The sequence below is a fragment of the Mastomys coucha genome, unplaced genomic scaffold (genome assembly GCF_008632895.1).
Source record: "Mastomys coucha isolate ucsf_1 unplaced genomic scaffold, UCSF_Mcou_1 pScaffold16, whole genome shotgun sequence".
In the NCBI taxonomy this organism is placed as follows: Eukaryota; Metazoa; Chordata; class Mammalia; order Rodentia; family Muridae; genus Mastomys; species Mastomys coucha.
Genome location: NW_022196898.1, coordinates 6,324,436 through 6,343,455, shown reverse-complemented (window position 1 = coordinate 6,343,455; position 19,020 = coordinate 6,324,436). Strand labels below are relative to the sequence as shown.

Below are 19,020 nucleotides of genomic sequence, written 5' to 3'. Positions count from 1 at the left end.
CTGAGTGCTAGAATCATCCAAGAGCAGGGTTTGTTTTTCCTCAAGTAAAATGCACCATGTGTCTTTCAATACAACAAAATCCTATTCTAAATAATTATACATCACCCTAACTTCATGGCTAGTCACAATTCTAATGAAAGCTATCTATCCTAAAATGAATGCATAGAGAGCTGACATGATATATATTATCAGTTTTTCTTTAAAAAGCATAGACTACAGTTTTCTGCATTGACTCTTTTAGATTATTACATTAACACTTCCTCATTATATTGTGCTTAAATGTGCTTAAATGCATAACATTTTCTTGCACCTTTTTAATTGCACCTTTGTGCTTAAAATTCTGTTTATGAGTATCCCCTTTGCTGGTCTGCTCTAAGAAATATTGCTTACATATGAATATTTTGAATTAGGAATAAATGAAATTCTGGTTTTGCTGTCAGAACCAAATTGTGAAAATGTATTACATGTCTTGGAAAATCAGTATACTCTATTAGCAGGCCTGTCAATATAAAAAGTGCCTCCCATTTCCACCTCCTGCTCTAATAACCTGTGTTACTCTCAGGCAGTTCACATAATCAGAGTATATTGTCAGCTTACTGGGGTTGGGGAAGCATGAAATGAAAATCGCGTTAATATTGATCCAATTCTTTTACTTGCAAGTGTCCTTGGTGTCCTTTTCCACTGAGCAATAACTGTGGGCCTTAGGTAGCCATTTTCTTCTGTCTCTCTTAAATTCCAGTCAGTCATTACAAACATAACTAATCTGAATAAGGATTTAACACTCAGAATAATCTGTGAACACTGAATCTTAATTAATACCCAGATTGCTAATACTGAATGTGTACTACACATCAGCAACCTTTTCCTCCGACTGTCCAGCCTACCTGAAGGAATGAGCGATGTCTGCACATTGTGCCTTGGTAGAAACACAAAGGGTGCACTGCTCCCATTGTGTGCAAGGTAAAGATCTGCTTTCAAGTCCAAGTGCCATTTCCAAGTCTTATAATATTTACTTGTGATCACTCACTAAACTCCATGTCAGCAGTAACAAGCTGTAGTAGGAGTGGTGTTTCAATACTCTTCCTCTGGATGGAAATGCCACAGCTAACACACTGATCCGCTTTTACATCTGACTTATTAAACTTACCCAGTGACCACTCTGCTTTTACATGAAGGTGTGTCCTTAACACACAGAAATTGTCTGTTTGGGTGTGAGCAGTTTGTTTCATGTGTGAGGATGTTTTGCTCAGTGAAGTTTATGCAGATGGGATGGAGGTTCTGGGGAGATTGATCACATATAAAAGGAGAATGATACACTTCAGGTTTCCAGTTTCTTTAATGTGGTGTTATAAGTTTTCACCATTGGGATTTCCCTGGGGTGTTTTTGTTCTGTTCTTTCTTCTTTGTTTCCTTTCTTTCTTCCTTCCTTCTTTCCCTTTCTCTCTCTCTCTCTCTCTCTCTCTCTCTCTCTCTCTCTCTCTCTCTCTCTCTCTCTCTCTCTCTCTCCCCCCCCCACCATCTCTGTATTCTATTCAGAAAAAAAGAATCTTTCCTTTTATATCTCCATCTTAAGGAGAAAATATGTGTTCTGGGTTTAAAATGAAACTCTAAGATTAGTTCTGAAACTGAAATTACTTAGAAGGGAAATCTTTGCTAGTAGGTAATTGGTAAGGCAGATTTCCACGTATGTGCCTTTACCTTTTGTCTCACACGGGCACTAAGCCATCACCCACAGTTGGGAGTAGTAAATTTCTCTGTTATAGAAACATTCCTTCATTCTTCACTTCTCAGTGTTCAGAACTGTATGGTGCTCAGTAATGGACTGACACATGCATGTCACCCATGAGATCATGTAACGCAGCAAGTGTGACTAGTGAAAGGCATGTGAGCACCCATGAGATCATGAACTGCAGCAAGTGTGACTAGTGAAAGGCATGTGAGCACCCATGCGATCATGAACTGCAACAAGTGTGACTAGTGAAAGGCGTATGAGTATCCATCCATGAGATCATGCACTGCAGCAAGTGTGACTAGGTGAAAGCGTGTGAGGCACACTTACCTTCAGCTCCTTTCCCTTTGGTGGCTGTTAAATAAAATTGTATACAGCTAAAACAAAACAAAAAAAAAAACAAATAAAAAACAGAGAAACAATAAAAACACCATTCTATAAAGCTATTGTTTCTCTTACTTGAATTTTAATGAGAAAAAAATCTTTCTCTTAACATTACCCAAAGTATCCATATAATTGGTGCTTTTTTAAAAATGATATTTAAGTTTGAAGATTAATTGCAGAATTTTACATATATTGACACATTGACCATGAAAAATATATTGTGAAATGATGGATATTTTATAGATTTCTCTTTTGAAAAAAAAATGAACTGTTATGAAGCTAATTTTCAGATGTCTACAAACATTCAAATTTTGCAAGCATACATTTAGGCCAAATTAGAATTAGGTAAAATTTTCACTCTGCCAACCTCCCTACAAAGACCTTCTTCCAAAGATGGGAAAATGCTATGCTAAACTTGTTTTTACTGAGAAATCATAAGGTATTCTCCTTCAGATAACCAAGATTTTAAACATTCACATTGTTAGCATAGCTGAGTAAAAAATTCAAAAGCATCAGAAATGTTGATGCTGAACTAACTAGCCTGGTGGCACAAGCCTGTGATTCCAGCAGGGCCAGAGGCAGTGCTTGGAGCATCACTATCTCAAAGCTGTACAGGTCTTCCCTATAACCTCAGGTTATAGGGAAGTTGCTTGGGCAACTTTGGGAGATCTTGTATCAAATTTTTTCAAAAAGCGAGAAAGGAGGCTAGGAACATAGTTCAATTTTAGAGTGTTTCCCTAGCATATCTGAGGTCCTACCTAGGTTAAAACCCTAGACCTCAAGATGATGCTGGTGATGACAACAAAAATAAATTTAAAAATAAAGTGGATTCTCATGTGACTTGTTTAATAATAACTTAATGAATGCAACGAATAAAACGGTATTGGGGAAAGTACTTAAATGCCAGCTGTCTCACAGTGTTCTGTTTCACAAGAACTTAGCAGCATATGAGCTGCCTATTCTTTGTTCAGTCTGTTCTAGTCAAGCTGGGGGTGCATTGAGCTGAAAGATTGTGAGCAGACTTCTTACATAGCATGGTGGAAGGAAATCCCTACAAAGCACGGAGCACTGTCAGTAGCTGTGGCCAAGCAGCACACTTAGGACGTCAGGATCAGGCTGCTCTCATTTTAGGTTTATGAACCTCACTTTTGCTCACTTTTCTTCTTTCTTTGTATAAATCTTGTCCGGTAGTATCATGAGCAATAAAGCTTTTGTTTTAAGTTTAACGAAGTTCGAAATGCATAAGCATCTACTATCTCATTTCAGTTTTGCAGTAATCCCTTGAGACTTAGGTTGGGAAAATGCTCATTCTTCCTCATTCACAGATTGGAAACTAAACTTAAGAAATTGGTGGGGATTTGTTTTAATGTTTATAATAGGTATAAATGAAAAGAATAAAACATGATAAAGTACAATTTCCACATTATGGGAAGACTGAAGCACATGCAAGGAAAGTAGCTTAATCAGTAGTGTATACATAATTGGTTGGTGAGATATAACAGTATTGTTTCTATGTGCTTTCTCATCAAATGTGTGTTCCCACTGTTCAGTGCCTGAAAGAGAAATTAAATTGCTCTAAGCAAATGAGAATGTAGGTCAGTTGTAGAGCACTTACTGGCCTTGAGCATTCCTGGACCTGGGTTCCATCCCAAGGACGGCACCAGAACAAAGCAAAGGGGGACAAATGCCACTAAGATAATCTCCAAGTCAGTCTCCATGTCAAAATAAATGATGTCCTCAGCCCAGTCACTGCTGCTCTTTGTTAGTACCTACAGTTAGCTGGAGAAGAATCCCTTAAATCAAAATTAACCATGTTATATTTTCCTTTATGGTATTTGCTTATCAATATAAAATAATATAATGATAACAAACTAATTGCTAAATCCTGACAATTTCTTAAAGAAATTTGTAGTATCAGCAGAAGTAGGTGTGTATCTTAACTTTTGGGTATTTCAGCCATGAAAGCTAACGCAGTAGTAAAAAAGCTGTGTGGTGCTGGAATACAATAGCAATGTGGAAGACATTCTCGTTCTCCTGTTCTTCTAAATTACACTTTGTCTGAGCAAAGGCGTTAGCTCAAGTGATGGAGGGCTTGCTGGTATACATGGCCCCACATTCAGTCCGCAGCATGGCAACAACAACAGCAAAGTAGATTAGATAATTAATTACCTTAATTAGAATATACTTGGATTCACTAGTTTCCTGGTTACTAAGAGAAAATTCTGAAGGGAAAATGTCTTCAGGGCTGCACTGTGTCTCTGTAGCTCAATGGATAAGTCTACAGAAAATGCTCTCCTGTACTTAAACGTGATAGGAAATGAAACCATAATTTTACATTGCACTTTGTTCATCCTCAGGTCCATGGTACATTTTCTTCTAAACGTTTACATTTCCATATTTTCCTAGGAAATCAGCATCCCTGGCTCCTTTTTCTATTTTTACTTGGTTTTCGTGATTCCCATTTCAAGTCTAAGGTGCTTTGGCAGTTTGTGACATTCGCTCGTTAATTTCTTGATGAATGGCTAAAGAGGCCAAGAAGTGCATTTGGTTCAACGTGTCTTCTAAGACAGATGATCTCAAATAAATTCTCCTCTCAATCAGATTTTGATTTGTTAGGTGATAAACCAATTCTTTCTAAGGACAGTGTTTACAAGCCTTGTAATGAGACAGCCCTCTGAGACCTTGCCTCCTTTGCTGTAATGTTGATGGATGAAACTCTAATTCATAAAGGATATTGTGATTGAAAAGCACCTTTAAATCTCATATACTCTAATCTAGACAAATGTTTGGTTCAGTTCCACAAAGATGGTTAGTTCACTGGTTTACAAGCTGGTAACACTTTAGCAGCAATGATCAGATCTATGTGTAGGTACCAATTCTTGTAGCAAATATCGAAAAGACTCAAGTGTTTGCTGCTTCAAAGCAGAAGAACGCAGGTACTAAGCTTGATACATTTCCGAGCTCACCTTCCTTCTATTGCACGTTCTTTATGGGTAGGTTTTTATTGTGATAACATAGTCACATAAATCCACTCTTTTTTTTTTTTTTTTTTTTTTTTAGCATGGTAGGGATATAAGGAAAAACTTGCTTATTTGGCTGACTGAAACTTAAAGAACTTTGTTACTTTAATGCAAAGAACTGGGCTCCATTTCACACAAATTAACACAAATGAGTGAGATTCTGAAACACTTGAGGACTTTTTTTTGCGAGCTATCCAGAGATGACTCCTGTGTCGAAGCTCATTCATTCCAGATCTGTCAGTGTTTGCTCCTTACCAGGCACTGTGCTAAGTGCTAGAAATACAGAGAGAGCTATGGGATTCCAGTCATCAAGTGCCTCGAGGCATCTGTGGAGATAACCATGCAGGCAGCTGCAGCACCTGATGCCAGGTAGCTGCCCTGGAAGATTCCTGAGGGATGGGGCGAGCAGATGGAAAAGAGTTGACAAGTCAGAGAATCATGAGAAGGGACTTAGTTAACACCTAAACTTCAGCAGGTCGTGTGCACCTACCAAGTGCCAGAGCCTAATGCTGCAGAGATGTCACAGTAACATAGTGTAGAGGGCAGGCACACAAACAATCCCACCTCCAATAGGTAGTCAAAGATAACAGCTGTGACATCACACAGGGGTTACTTAGGACAGATGTCTGGAAGAAGAGAATTGTGAAGGGCAATTAGAAAAAAAGCAAAGGAAAAAAAGGAATACCCTTTACATTGAGCAGAACATGATCACATATCAAGAGCATAGCATATTCCAGAAGCTGCTGTGGATCAGTGGGAAAAGTAATGTAAGGCTGGCCGGAAGAGGTAAGAGAACTTGGTCGGCTCTGCCAAGGCGTCTAGGTTTTACACTACAGTGTAAGCCTTGCTGTGAGTGTTCATTGCAGGGGGTTAACAAATAAAATGATACAGGAATACTTAACATGCTTTGAGGGTCTTGTGAGCCATGTACCTGTGAAAGCCTCCATACCAGGTAATGACTGACTGAAAGTAGAGCAGTGGTCAGCACTACCCGAGATGAGACTTCAGCCTCTGACCTAAACTGTAGTGGAGGAGGAACAAGCTCCTTAGCTCAGCTGGGAAATAAATGCATCCATAGTGTTATGCTGGTGAAAAGATGCCTGCAGTATTTATCATTGCATTCACATCGTTTGTTAAAGCAAGCAAGCTCAAAGTTCCTGTGATTAAGTTACCTCCCAATAAGCAAAGGGATTGTAACTATAACAGCCCCTCCCTAGACATTCCTACTGTGCATGGTCTGTAATTGGGATGAGTCTGAAACATTCCAGGCTCTATCCTTCATCTAATATTGCAGAAATAAGAGTCACCCATGAGCCAGTGAAAGAAGTACCTTGTGTAACCCACGTAAAGTCTCCACAGAGGCATTGGTTTGCACTAGCAGTATTTGTCTTGGGTTTTTGTAAGCACCCTAGGTCAGTCACTGTTTAGCTGACTGTGGGGTTCACCATGCCTTCCAAAGGCGGCTGCCCAGGAGGGATTGAGTGGCAGCATGTCACTCTAGCTAGTAGCACTCTGCAGTGGTTCTGGTGTAGCTGTCCTCTTCAGCATGTGTTTTTATATTTTTGTGTCCTTTGAGTCAGTTTGTATTTAGCAAGTAAAACTGGCTCCCTGTCTCTATAAAAAGAAAAGAAGAGGAAAGGAAAAAAGCTACGTAAGTTAGGAAGGGGAGGTTCACATGCTGGTTCCCAGTACAAACTTTATAGCGCCTAGATGTGCCTCCAGGAAGCAGCTGGCTAACACCCACGTTAAAGGACTGTTGGAAGGCCTGTGGAATGAGTCTAGGAGTATTGATCAATTGAGCCTATGAGCATTCAGCCAGAGTTGCTGCATGTCCTGGGAGCAACATTGTCACAGGCACTAAGCACAGCACCACCAGCATGCTGCATTTTACTAGTTAATGCTATAAGCCTATACCAGATGCTGCGAGTACCACACTGTATTTTCCTCCAATTTGAACTTCTTGATACAGACAAGATGGTGTATGTTTGGCATGGCATGCCTTAGACTGCAATGGTATGAAATAGAACTTTTTGACAATTTTAGATGGTCATTGCCCACAGCAGGTGTTTGAGAGTAAATGTGGAAATGTTTGTCAAACTGTCAGATCCAAGAGGAGCTTGGGTGTACTAGTTTCTAAGCTGTTGACATGTAATTTCCTAAATTTCCATTTTTCTTCTAATTTTATGTATTTTGCTATGGTTTTATATTAATTTTTATACCAAAGAAGGATATAACTTCAGAAAAATTATTTCATTAATTGGTAAAGAAACAACTTGATGTACCATAGACTTATTGAGAATCTTTCTATGGTTACCTCCTTGTAGCTCTCCAGTTGACCAATTTCTTCACTCAGAAGTCAGTACTTTCCTGTTTTCTTTGTATTTATCTTAATTACTTTCAAAAACTATTGATTAGTTAAGTCACATTACATTATAATTATATAAATCAAGTTCTCAAATAGTATGAGTCAGAAAGCTGAATATAAAGGGGGGAGTACAGATATTTTATAAAGCGCACATGATTCTAGAATCACAAGGAATGGGTTATAAACTGTGCCTGATACAGCAAGCCTGTAATCCCTGTCACTCAGAGATGCTCAGGAGAATTACAAGTTCAAGGTCAGCCTTGGCAACTCAGAGAGAAATGATCTTAAAAAAAGAAAAAGAAAAAGAAAAAGAAAGTCTGTGGATAAAGCCGGAGAGAGGCAGAGCAGTGTAAAGAGATTAGAAGGATAGATTGTAGGGCCGCGGTGGGCCAGGAGCTTACTGCACCTACTTCCTCATCTGTAAGGTAAGGAATGAATCTCTAACTTTTCTCACAGATATCCAAGCAAGCAAAATAGAGAAGTATTTTAAAGTGCTCTGTAGTTGTAAAGAAATAGCCAACACAGTATATAATAAAGAAACTGCTGTTTGTAACACCCACTAAGTGGAGGTCCATCCACGGGAGCCTAAACTGCTGTTTTGCTTCAACATAGGCACTGAAGAAGATGTGGTGAAGTCCAAGAAAGCTTTCAGAAGCCAAGCAATTGTGAATCAGAACTCAGAGACGGAGCTTATGTTGGAAGGAGATGATGATGCAGTCAGCCTGCTCCAGGAGAAAGAAATTGACAACCTTGCAGGTACTTGCTAATGTGTTTCTGCTTGTTGTGAGGAATATATAAAGCCACAGAACTCAAGTTGTGTCACCTGGTGAGGAATGTATGTGAGTGTTTGTCCTCATGCTCAGTCATGTGAATGCTGATAATTTACTTTGCCTCCGTCTCCGGCATTGAAGCTAGGACTTCAAGCAAATGTGCTTCACTGACAATAAGCAGCAGCACACTTACGTAATGCGGAACAGTGCTTTAGACAGGAAAGCTATTTCGAGTACACATCCTCAAATAAAACTGCTACTACCATTGGGAGGTGGGGAAGGATGATGAATCCCTTGACTTCAGTCCTCTAACCTGCCAACAGCCTTGGAAAATGGGTACTTCAACCAGGTGAGAATGGCATTTGCCAGCCCCTCCAGGCTGAATTATTTGGAATGTCTTACTCTTGTTTTGCTCTGCCCTCACAATTCTAAACCCCTGTTACAAACAGCTAACCTTTCCTGTTTTACCCTCAACTTCTCTTTGTCCTGGTGCTGGTCTGAGGTCATTGAGAACAGGATGTGCCATGACCTGATTGTGTGTGGACTTCTTAGAGGATCAGCCAATAACCTTTGAGGTCTGATAAAAGCAGGTCAGAAAGCAACCAGTACAGGCTTGGAGCATGCCTTGAGCCCAATAACCAGATTGGGAGGTTATATCTTTCTTAGAGCCAGGTTAAAGCTCCTATGTTAGCTGGATATGGTGATATACTGCCATCTCAGCACTTGGCAAGAAGACCTTGAGTTAAAGAGCAGCTTGACCTGTGTGCTGAAATTGGATTTCAAACAAAGGCTCACAGACCCACCCTGCCTCATAGTCTCAGACTTCAGGTGAGCTGTAACCTCAATTCGTTTTCAGCCATATAGTATTGAAGGTAGAAGGTGGCAGTGGAGCATGTGCTTCTGTTTATCTTTCTACCTATAATATTACTGTGTTTCCAGGAGCTTGCTTACTGATAATAATCTGCGGTAGCTATGTAAAAGCTGCAGCGACTCATTCCTACAGTGGAGATCTTCCCATTCATAGCACAGAGGAGATGGACTCTCATTCTCCCTCTTCTGAATGAAGAATATACTAAGCAAGAAAACTATCCTAGTGCCAAGTCCTGGAGATGCCTGTAGCTACATCTCTATTTCATGAAAACTATGTTTCCTATTTCGAAAATCTATTTCCTGTTTCATGAACCTAATACCAAATATTTGTCTCAAATTCTGAAGTAAACGCTCAGATATTACTTTTGGAAATGAAGGCAGACCAAGGCTTTTGCTTCATTTGACAGCAAGTGTAACTTTTCCTAGCCTCATCCCTACTTTGGGGATGGTAGAAAACTCAGCGTTGTGATGTCTGACCTCGCCTTTCCTCATCCCTCTGCATTCACATACATACTTCACCACTAAACTATACATGCTTTACCACTTCACACATGCTAAACCACAGGTTTAGTTTCCCTGGTGCTCAATCCACTGAAAATAGCTTATTCAAGTTTCCTTGGTCTCTTGAAGCATGTATTAAATCTGCTCAGTATTGATATTAATTTCCCAGTATCACAACCTACCAAAAAATAGTAACTCCTTTGTGTTTCTGCCCTAAAATGGTAGCTAATTTTTAATTTCTGTTCATAAGCAAAACAGTGAAAACATTAAGATCAGACACCTTAGAGAAATAAAAGTACCCTTGAAATAAATTATTATTGTATATTATAAATAATGGTGGCATTTCATAAGTTACTTAAAATCAGATTGATAATTTCAGAGTGTTGCTTGGAGGCTTGAGTAAAGGAGAAAGAAAGTGAGAGGTGGGTGTGCCAGAAAAGGCAAGGAAAGAGACAAAAGAAATAGTATACAGAATTCACCAGAGTGAGAGTGTGTATGTGTGTGTGTGTGTGTGTGTGTGTGTGTGTGAGAGAGAGAGAGAGAGAGAGAGAGAGAGAGAGAGAGAGAGAGAGAGGCAGAGACAGAGAGAGAGAGGAATGAGAGAGAGAGAGAAAAAAAACAGAGTGTGTGTGTATATGAGTAAATTTTGAAAATGCTAAGTCCATTATTGATCACTGCTGTCACGACTGATGTTCCCACACAAAATTAACTTCCAAAAGCTAACTGCAGACCCGGATTCCGAAGTTTAATGAAATCAACTATTAATGATGATTTAAGTGGGTTTTTTTTTTCTAAGAAATGATTGTCATTTTCATAGTTATAGCTGTCTCAGTAAATTTTTAAAATAATAATAATAATAATACATTTCTTATTCATAACTTACCCTAAATTTCCTGATAGTGCTGTATACTACCTAAAAAGGACTTCACCATTACAGGAGATAGCTCTAAATTAAAATGTAAAAGATCCTAAAATCTGTGTATAGTATTGATATAATCTCATGTTCATTTGGTGTCTCAGAAAGCATTCTGTGAAGTCACCATCATCTACTAACAGCTCAAAAATCAAAATTCCAGTTTTTATTTCTTAATTTAAGAGATATGCACTGGGGATGGAGAGATGACTCAGCAGTTAACCAGGGGACCCAGGTACAGTTCCCAGCACTCTCTAAACAGCCCACAAATGTCTCTAATTTTTATTTCCTAGCAATATCTAACACCTCACACAGGCATATGTGCAGGCAAAATACCAATGCACATGAAATTAAAATCAAGAAATGTTTTAAAAAGTAAAAGTAGTATAGCATCAAAAATAAATAAATCAATATACAAGTAAGCAGGTAACCTTAGGCTGCTTCTGGACACTCTCCATCATCCTCTCCTCACAAACCCGGCTCTGCTGAGGGAGACACAGGTGAGGAGACGGCATCACAGTCTTCTCCTGGAACGACAAACTCAGTCTTCTCTCCTGTCACCCACCTCACCATGCCCCGGCACGAAGCACTCCAAGATCTGGGACGCTGCACAACAACTAAGAACCGTTAGCTTTAGTAATAGTCTACATGTTGCCTAAATCCATTCTGTAAAAGGCTTTTAATCTTTTTTTCAAGAATGCTTTTAAACAGCAAAACTTTACTTGGATGTTGGCTGTTTGTCATATTTTCTTTATTTTTTGGTACTTTCAGCTTTTAATAGAAATAAAATGTTCATAAAGTTCTGTAGTTTCAATATCACATGATTTTCTTTTTCATTTTTAGTTTCCTTTCTTCCCAAGCTGTTCATCTCAAGAGGCAAGTTAAATGTGTGTGGCTACTAATCACGCAGCTTACTGTGTTTCTAGCAAGCAGCTAATAGGATTTTAATATACAAGTATGCCAATCAACTAATTATTATATTATTAACACCTTACCTAATTTACTTTAATTGGTATTTTAGTTTATAGTGATCCACCAAAGTGAATTAGCCCTAAGATTCCATATATGCCAAATACTTCATCTTACTAATTATATTTGTTCTTGAAATACTGAAATAAATTAGTATAAACTAACTGAATTTAATCAAAAATGCCAGTAATTTTATTTGAGACTTAGCAACTTGTTTCTTCAAATGTTTCAATTAATGAAATTGAAGAATAACTCAAATTTATGTGAGTAGACAGGGAGATGATGCACTCAACTGATAAAATGCCACCCCACTGGTACAATGTACTTGTTTTTTTAACTGCATGTGACTGGAAAGATGTTTAAAAGCACTGTCTGCTTTTTAAAAAGACCTAGGTTTGTTTTTTCAGCACCTACATTAGGTGGCTCATAACCACCTGTAACTCCAGTTTCGTGAAATCTAAAACTGTCTTCTGGCTCAGGTACCTGCATAACAAAAGGTTCATAAACTTATGTGTAGGCACACATTGTCTTAACTAATGTCCTGTTGTTGTGAAGATATCCCATGACCACAGCAACTTTTAAAAAGAGAAACATTTAATCAATGCTGGCTTATAGTTCAGAGGTGTGCATGTCCATTATCATTGTGGCAGGAAACATGAAGGCATGAATGCAGACATGGTGCCAGAAAAAGAGCTGTGACGGGAAGAGAGAGAACACTGGGCCTGACTGGAGCACCTGAAACCTCAAAGCCCACCCCCAACAACACAGCTCCTCCAACACAGCCCCTAACAGTGCCGTTCCCTATGAGTCTATAGGCCCCATTTTCACTCAAAGCACCACGTCTATATAAACATAAAATAATAAGCTGTTTAAAAAAGAGGGAGCTGGGAAGGAAGCTGGAGATATGCTCAATAGTTAAGAGCACTGGCTGTGTTTGCACAGGACCTGAGTCCAGTTCCTGGCACCCACATAGCAGCTCACAACCATCTGTAACTCCAATTCCAGTGGACCTGACACCCTCATATGGCACCCAAAGGCACTATGTGCATGGTACACATACTATATGCAGGCATTTACATATACACATAAAATAAAAATAAAACTTTAAAAAGATACTTAAATATCTGACAGTAGAAATATTTTACATAGCCAAATTCTGTTATTGCTATTTTCAGAATTTAGTATTACAAATTTAGGGAATTCTACTGAGTTAGTGACAGTAATGATGTTTTATTATCAGTTCTATAAGTTGCAATAGTTTTACTTATTGCTTTTTGCATAATAAACTTTTATTGCCATCCATTTAATATCCAATATCAAAAAAGATTTTTATAAGCCTATATGTTCAAACATTTTTCACCAGAAATATTCTTTTTTTCTCCATTCTATAACCTCTCTCTGAGAAACCAAGGCTCTCACTTCATAATAAGAGAACTAAAAATTCGCAGTAGCAAAAGTGAGGCAGTTTATTATCTGAACTTGCAAAGTTAGGCTCAGTCTCCCATAGCAGGCATCTTGACTAAGTGCAGAGGACAGTTCATAAACTGAGCCTAGCACACGCCCTTCCTCCCTCATTTGAATAGCCAGAAAAAAACAGTCTTGCCCTCTAGGTCTTATCCTTCCCTTTGTCACTTAAACTTTGCCTTTTATCCCACAAAAGTCACACATAGCTTCATCTCTACATTTTACATTCTGTTTATTTCAAAGCCTATCAGGTATATGACCTTGTAAGCAAGCTAGGCTGTTATAATTTTCTACTATAAACTTTGAGTTTGGGAAGGGGATACCTTGGCAGTGCTGGGAGAGTAGTGAATAGTTAGACTAGAGTACATTCGCAAGGTCAAGTGTTCTCTGCACATTTACAGCTGGATTTATATAAGCTGGCTTGATCCACCATTGAAAATGAACCATCAAAGTCTATTTCATACAATTCTATTTCCTCTTAGATAAAACCCATCTCAATTTTAGGTCTGTTTAAAGTACTTTTCACTGGCTGAGCTTATAAGTCCTTGGAAGTTTTTTGACAGTTCTTGGGAAATGTTATTTAGATATATCACATACCAATAAGAAATTGATACAGATGCAATATAAAAATCATGATTTTTAGCATATTCACAATTGTATAAACATACCCACAAACAGTTTATCCCATTGCCTCTAAATGAAGTTTGTGCTCCTTGGCCATCCTCCCTGTTTGTCTGTTCTCCCCTGCCTTTCTAGGCAAACACCTGTCTCTTTTTTGCCTCCATGTTTTGTGTGTCTGTGCATTGTGTCTGGGAAATTTTTGTGTCTATCTTCTTTCACTTAGCTCATGGTTGTTGGGGATGGCCCATGATGGAGTATATCTGTCCTTTCTGTAAGGACTGTTCTCTTGTACATAGACTGCATTATTTTGTCTCTTCACTGGTTAGTGAACATTTATGTTCTTTCACCTTTGGGTTCTTTGTAATGATGATGCTCTGAATAGTTGTGCATAAGGTTTCATGTACATGACATCTTATTTCTGAGGATTTCTGCCTAAGACAATGATTTAATGTTCAGCCTGCCAGATGCTCACCAAAGAGGCTATGCATTGATTGCCCTTGCGGGTTTCAGTTTGGCCTTTTCACAATTTGTTATCTGGAGGCTATGTAATACTCAAAAATGAACTTGTCTTTCCTCTCACACCACACAGTCTTTAAAGACTGCAATGTCTTTGAACCATGAGGAAAATTTCTAACTCTTACTTACAAGGCCCTTACTGAGCCTTTAGTAAAGTTTATAGTAAATAGGAGAGCCAAGACTTTTCACAAATCAATTAGATTTGGAGGAGAGGAGGGAGCGGTGAAGGTCTTAGTTAGCTTACCTGTTTCCCTGTCCTGCTCAGCTAGTGTGTTTACAGGGAATGCCTGCTGGTTGTTGGAGGCAGGAATAATTAGATGAGTTGGAGTAAGGAAGCTTGGAGGAGATCTTTGTGATCAATTGGACATGGGGTCAGGGAGAAAGGGAGTCCACAAAGTGTGTTCTGCTACAGAGCTGTGGATGAAACTGAGAAATTGCATCTGGAGAAGAAGAGGAAGATCTGTAGTCAGTGTACCTGCTTCCCTGGCAAGAGTCTGTGATAGCGAAACTTAAAGCTGAGCTCATTTCTCCATTCTGTCTTCTGCTAATTATGTCCTTATTAACTGAATGTCTCTGAAGGTTCTCCTAATTATAAGGCCAAGATAACAGTGCTGCTCGCAGTTCAGAAAGGTCTCTGGATCGCATAGAAAGAGTGTTCTATGGCCAACAGACCGGGGTGGTACCTTGAGTATTTTTTTGAAAGAGTAATGAAGATTTTTAAATAGCAGTGCTGGGAAAAGGATGTTACAGTGTAAGCTAGGCTTTTTACATTGATTTTTTTCACATAAGAGCCTTATAATGCTTATACAAGTACTTTTCCACACACTCTCTTAAGATAATTCAAATTCAGAGGGAAGTACAAGACTACGAATGCACCTAGATACATGCTGGATCCCAGGACCTTTCTCCTGCTCCCTAGAAACAAGCTCTGTGGGACTTACTCAGTGTTCCTGACTACCACTGAACTACAGAGATGGATTGGGGATATGCAACACATGGAAAAAATGGAAACTAAAACTTTATAAAAATAAAAGGAGACAACATACTGCTACAAGCTAAGAGTTAATAGAATTTGGTTATATAAAACAAGTTGGAGTATCGGAAGCACAGATTTATTTAACTGTTGCATGGAATAGGGGGAAAAAAAGACACTGTTGTTTCACACTTGAGTACAGGTGCCCCTGCCCAGGTCCGCCCCTCCCATGCTATGTAGTTCTAGCATAAGGAACAGAAGGCCCTTGCCTGTCTTTCCAGCACACGTGTATTCATTTAAGATTCTTCCACTTATTTTTATGCAATCTTAGTTATAGATTTTAATTAAAATTAATTTATAGATATTTGTATTCAGAGAAATATGTCTCTTAAAAATTCTGGATTCTCTAAAACTTATTTGACTCAGGATCCTTCCCTGCCTCAACCCCATTTTGAAACATGTGTATTTCGAGGGAAATTTAATCCATATGTTCCTGACTCACTCACACTTAACTCATCAAAACATGGTTTAGTAAAAGCTATTTGATGTTGGGAAAGCCTTAAGAGACTTTGTAAGTCTTTTCTTCTTTCTCTTTGAATTTAGAAGTTGCTTTGCCAGCCATAAACGGCATACCCAAAGAAAGGGTTCACATTTAGCCTCAAACAGAATTCACTAGTCGCTTTGAGATGACATTCACTTGGCCATTTATTATAAAAGCTAAAATATTTAACTTTATAACTTTTTAAATATCCGTTACAGAGTAGTAAAATAAAAGCCCCATCATTAATCCCTAGTGTTCTTTGATTCTCATCATTATTTTCACAAGACCACCAAGCCAGGGTAGACCTGTGGGCATTTTATTGTGCTATAGTACTATGTTTCCAAAAATATATGTCCTCTTCAACCATGAGTTCTGTAGTCTATAAAATATATAAAGTACTCTTTATAGCAATAACAGTCCTGCTAACCTGACTGCAAATTTTAACCTATAATAACAACACAATTCAACTGTGTCCATTAGACATTAGCCATGCTTCAAATCATATGGAATATTTCCACATCTTTTTTATTTTAAGAATAAGCCATTATTTGTTTGGCAAGTGTTTTATAAACCCCAATATTAAGATTCTTTCTAATAAATTGTTTTGGTTGAAACATAATTTTGTCTTCACATCTTTCTCTGGATACAAAATTTCTAAGAATTTATTGTCATATGATTAATCTGAAAAATAGGACAGTAAACACCTAACTTATTGGTAGACTGTGGCTCTCTGTACATGGGGCACCAAACTTTCACACGATACTGGTTTTAGACAGAACATGAATGGAGATAGTCATTGCCTAAGAGAGGTACATGAATTGTGTTCCTTAATATACTTGGAGGAAAGTGTGAGGTAAAAGAACTGCTTTGCAGCGAACACAATGCGCACAGTAGCATCTTGGAACAGTGGAGGAGAATTGGTCTGCATTGCCATACCCACAGGTGCTCTGGTCCTTTCTTTGAAAGACATGAGCAGTGTTGCAAAGCTTGGGTGAAAGATCACTTTCCCCTGCACTGTACAAAGGATGAGCAAGTCTTTCTACATGCTGATGGTCCTTTGACCCATTTTATCCCTGTACCTTAATGCTGCATAAAGAAGCCAGAGCCTACAGAAAGTCCATAACCATAATCACTTAGCCTTGAGTATGAGAATTTGTATGGCTAACAGATTACAAACACTGCAGCAGAATATCCTCTGTTGGTTCAGATAGACAACAAGACCAGGGACATGGGGACTAGGAATTTGCTCAAAGGTTAAGAGTCTTGTGCCCCTCCAGAGAACCTAAGTTTGGTTCCCAGCAACCATATTAGGTGGCTCACAGTGGCCTGTTAACTTTAGCCCAAGAGGACCCAGTGCTTTCTTCTGGCCTTCGGTGGTGGTGGTGGTGGTGGTGGTGGTGGTGGTGGTGGTGGTGGTGGTGGTGGTGGTGGTAGTTGGTTAACAAATCAGTTAAGTGGATTATTGCCATCTATATTGTTAAGTAGATTTAAGAAAAAAAGAAAGAAAGAAAGAGAGAGAGAGAGAAAGAAAGAGAGAGAGAGAGGGAGGGAGGGAGAGAGGGAGAAAACACACTCACACTCATGATTATGTAATTACTTAAAAAAAGTAGTTTACAATAGGAGATGCCAGGAAAAAAATAGAAAAGGCAAGAGCTGGAAGGATGTGCAGACCATTAGCCACCATTTTCCAAGTCCCTGATTCATACTTCCTTCCAGTTGGATGTTGTTATCTAGTAAATACTGAACATTTCTTATATGTAAGCCATGACAACACATGGAATGAAAAGATACACAATAGCATCCCTGTTCTCGAGGAACTGACAGTTGGGCCAGGTCTGAAGGCCAGATTTGTTGGATTCACAACATTTTCAAAGGGATATATTACCTATCTCAAGTTAGAGAGCAGAGTTAGGTTTGAAGTTTAAACCACTGAGGTCACCAAGCAAATGGATAATGTAGAGAGCAGAGAGCCCCAGACCAGCTGCAGAGCTCTAAGAAACAGCAGGCTTCCAGCCAGTGAAGAGAGCTGTCAGCTTCACTGCAGAGGCCAGGGCAGAAGGCAGCAGGACAGTCCTGTGTCCATGGGCGTCAAAGCACTGGGTCAGCAACTTCAACCTGATGTTCCTTGGACACGGGTATTTTAAAGCCACCACACAAACAATCCTCTAGGAAAGTGTGTCTGAAAGATTCTGGTAAAATCAAAAGGTAACACGTTTTTGTTTCATAACTTGCTCTTATTAATCATAGTACATTTCCCAAACACCCTGGCAGCCGGCCAGGCGGGAGTGTAGCCAAAGAACTGAACAGGAGAGAAAAAAACTGATGTTTAACCTTGGCAGGCCTGGCGAGGGCACAGATAAGACAGAAGCTGAGGTGGCAGGGGACACCCAGCACACAGGCAGAGAGAGCAGCTGGTTTGCACAGGAAGGAAGAAATTGGTTCCAGAAAGTGGACAAAGGAGATGGGGATAAGTCGGCTGCAGAAAGCCTTCAGAGAGGGGACGACATCAGGGCAAGTGCAGCATTTAATTTTTTTTCAAAACATGAATATTATAAGCAAGGATAGATGCTTGTAGAGCAGTGGATCACAACCCCTTCGGAGGTCACATATCAGACATTTACATTATGATTCATAATGATAACAGAATTACAGTTACGAAGTAGCAATAAAAGTAATTTTTCAGTTGGAATCACCACCATCTGAGGAACTGAATTACAGGGCCAAACATTAAGAAGGCTGAAAGCCACTGGTGTAGAGAATGACCTTTCTGAAGAGGCCATGTGTTTACCAGTCTTCTCAACAGGTTGTGTGCACCCTTGCCACAAAAAAGGACCCACGCCAGTGTTGTACGTCACATTATCTGAGCTCTACTGCCACCCTCTAAACAGATGTGCTATCTGAAGCCAAGTGTGCTTTCTCAGTGCCATCTCTCCCTGCTCTCCTTGCCGTGTCCTGCTGTCCAGCCAAACATGTTTCAGGCTCATGCCATTTGCATGTGTGAGTTCATGCCTACCATTCTCCAACACATTACCTGCCTGTCATATACCCATTCAACACAGCTCGTGGAGTTGCTCTTCTGCAATTCCTTGCCAACTACCTCCACCCTGAGTGAGGATGGGACTTTTCAAAGAATGTCTGTAGGGTTCTTCTCTACCTCTTCTTTGATAGAAGGTAGTACCCATAAGGGTTTATAATTTAACTTTGGACTGCTATGTACTAGTTGAAGGACTTTTCTAAATTACCTTATTTTTTATTTTCTCATCTGTAAAATGGGGACAACAGCAGCAGTTGACAGACAGAGTTGTTGAAAGAATAAGCAAGATTAATTCATGTACAGTGCTCAGATGAGCTCTTCTCTCTGTGGCATAATCATACCCAGTTCTT

The 19,020-nt window shown here is 39.2% G+C and overlaps 1 protein-coding gene across 5 annotated transcripts in view; it reads left to right on the top strand.

Annotated features, from left to right (window-relative positions):
- The window catches only part of Nbea (neurobeachin), a 551,294-nt gene that overhangs the window by 354,844 nt on the left and 177,430 nt on the right, over positions 1 to 19,020 (top strand). For all 5 annotated transcript variants that reach the window (XM_031373880.1, XM_031373884.1, XM_031373881.1 and 2 more), the window contains one exon: positions 8,111 to 8,254. In XM_031373880.1, the coding sequence (XP_031229740.1) occupies positions 8,111 to 8,254 (144 nt within the window). The remainder of the gene's footprint in view (positions 1 to 8,110; positions 8,255 to 19,020) is intronic.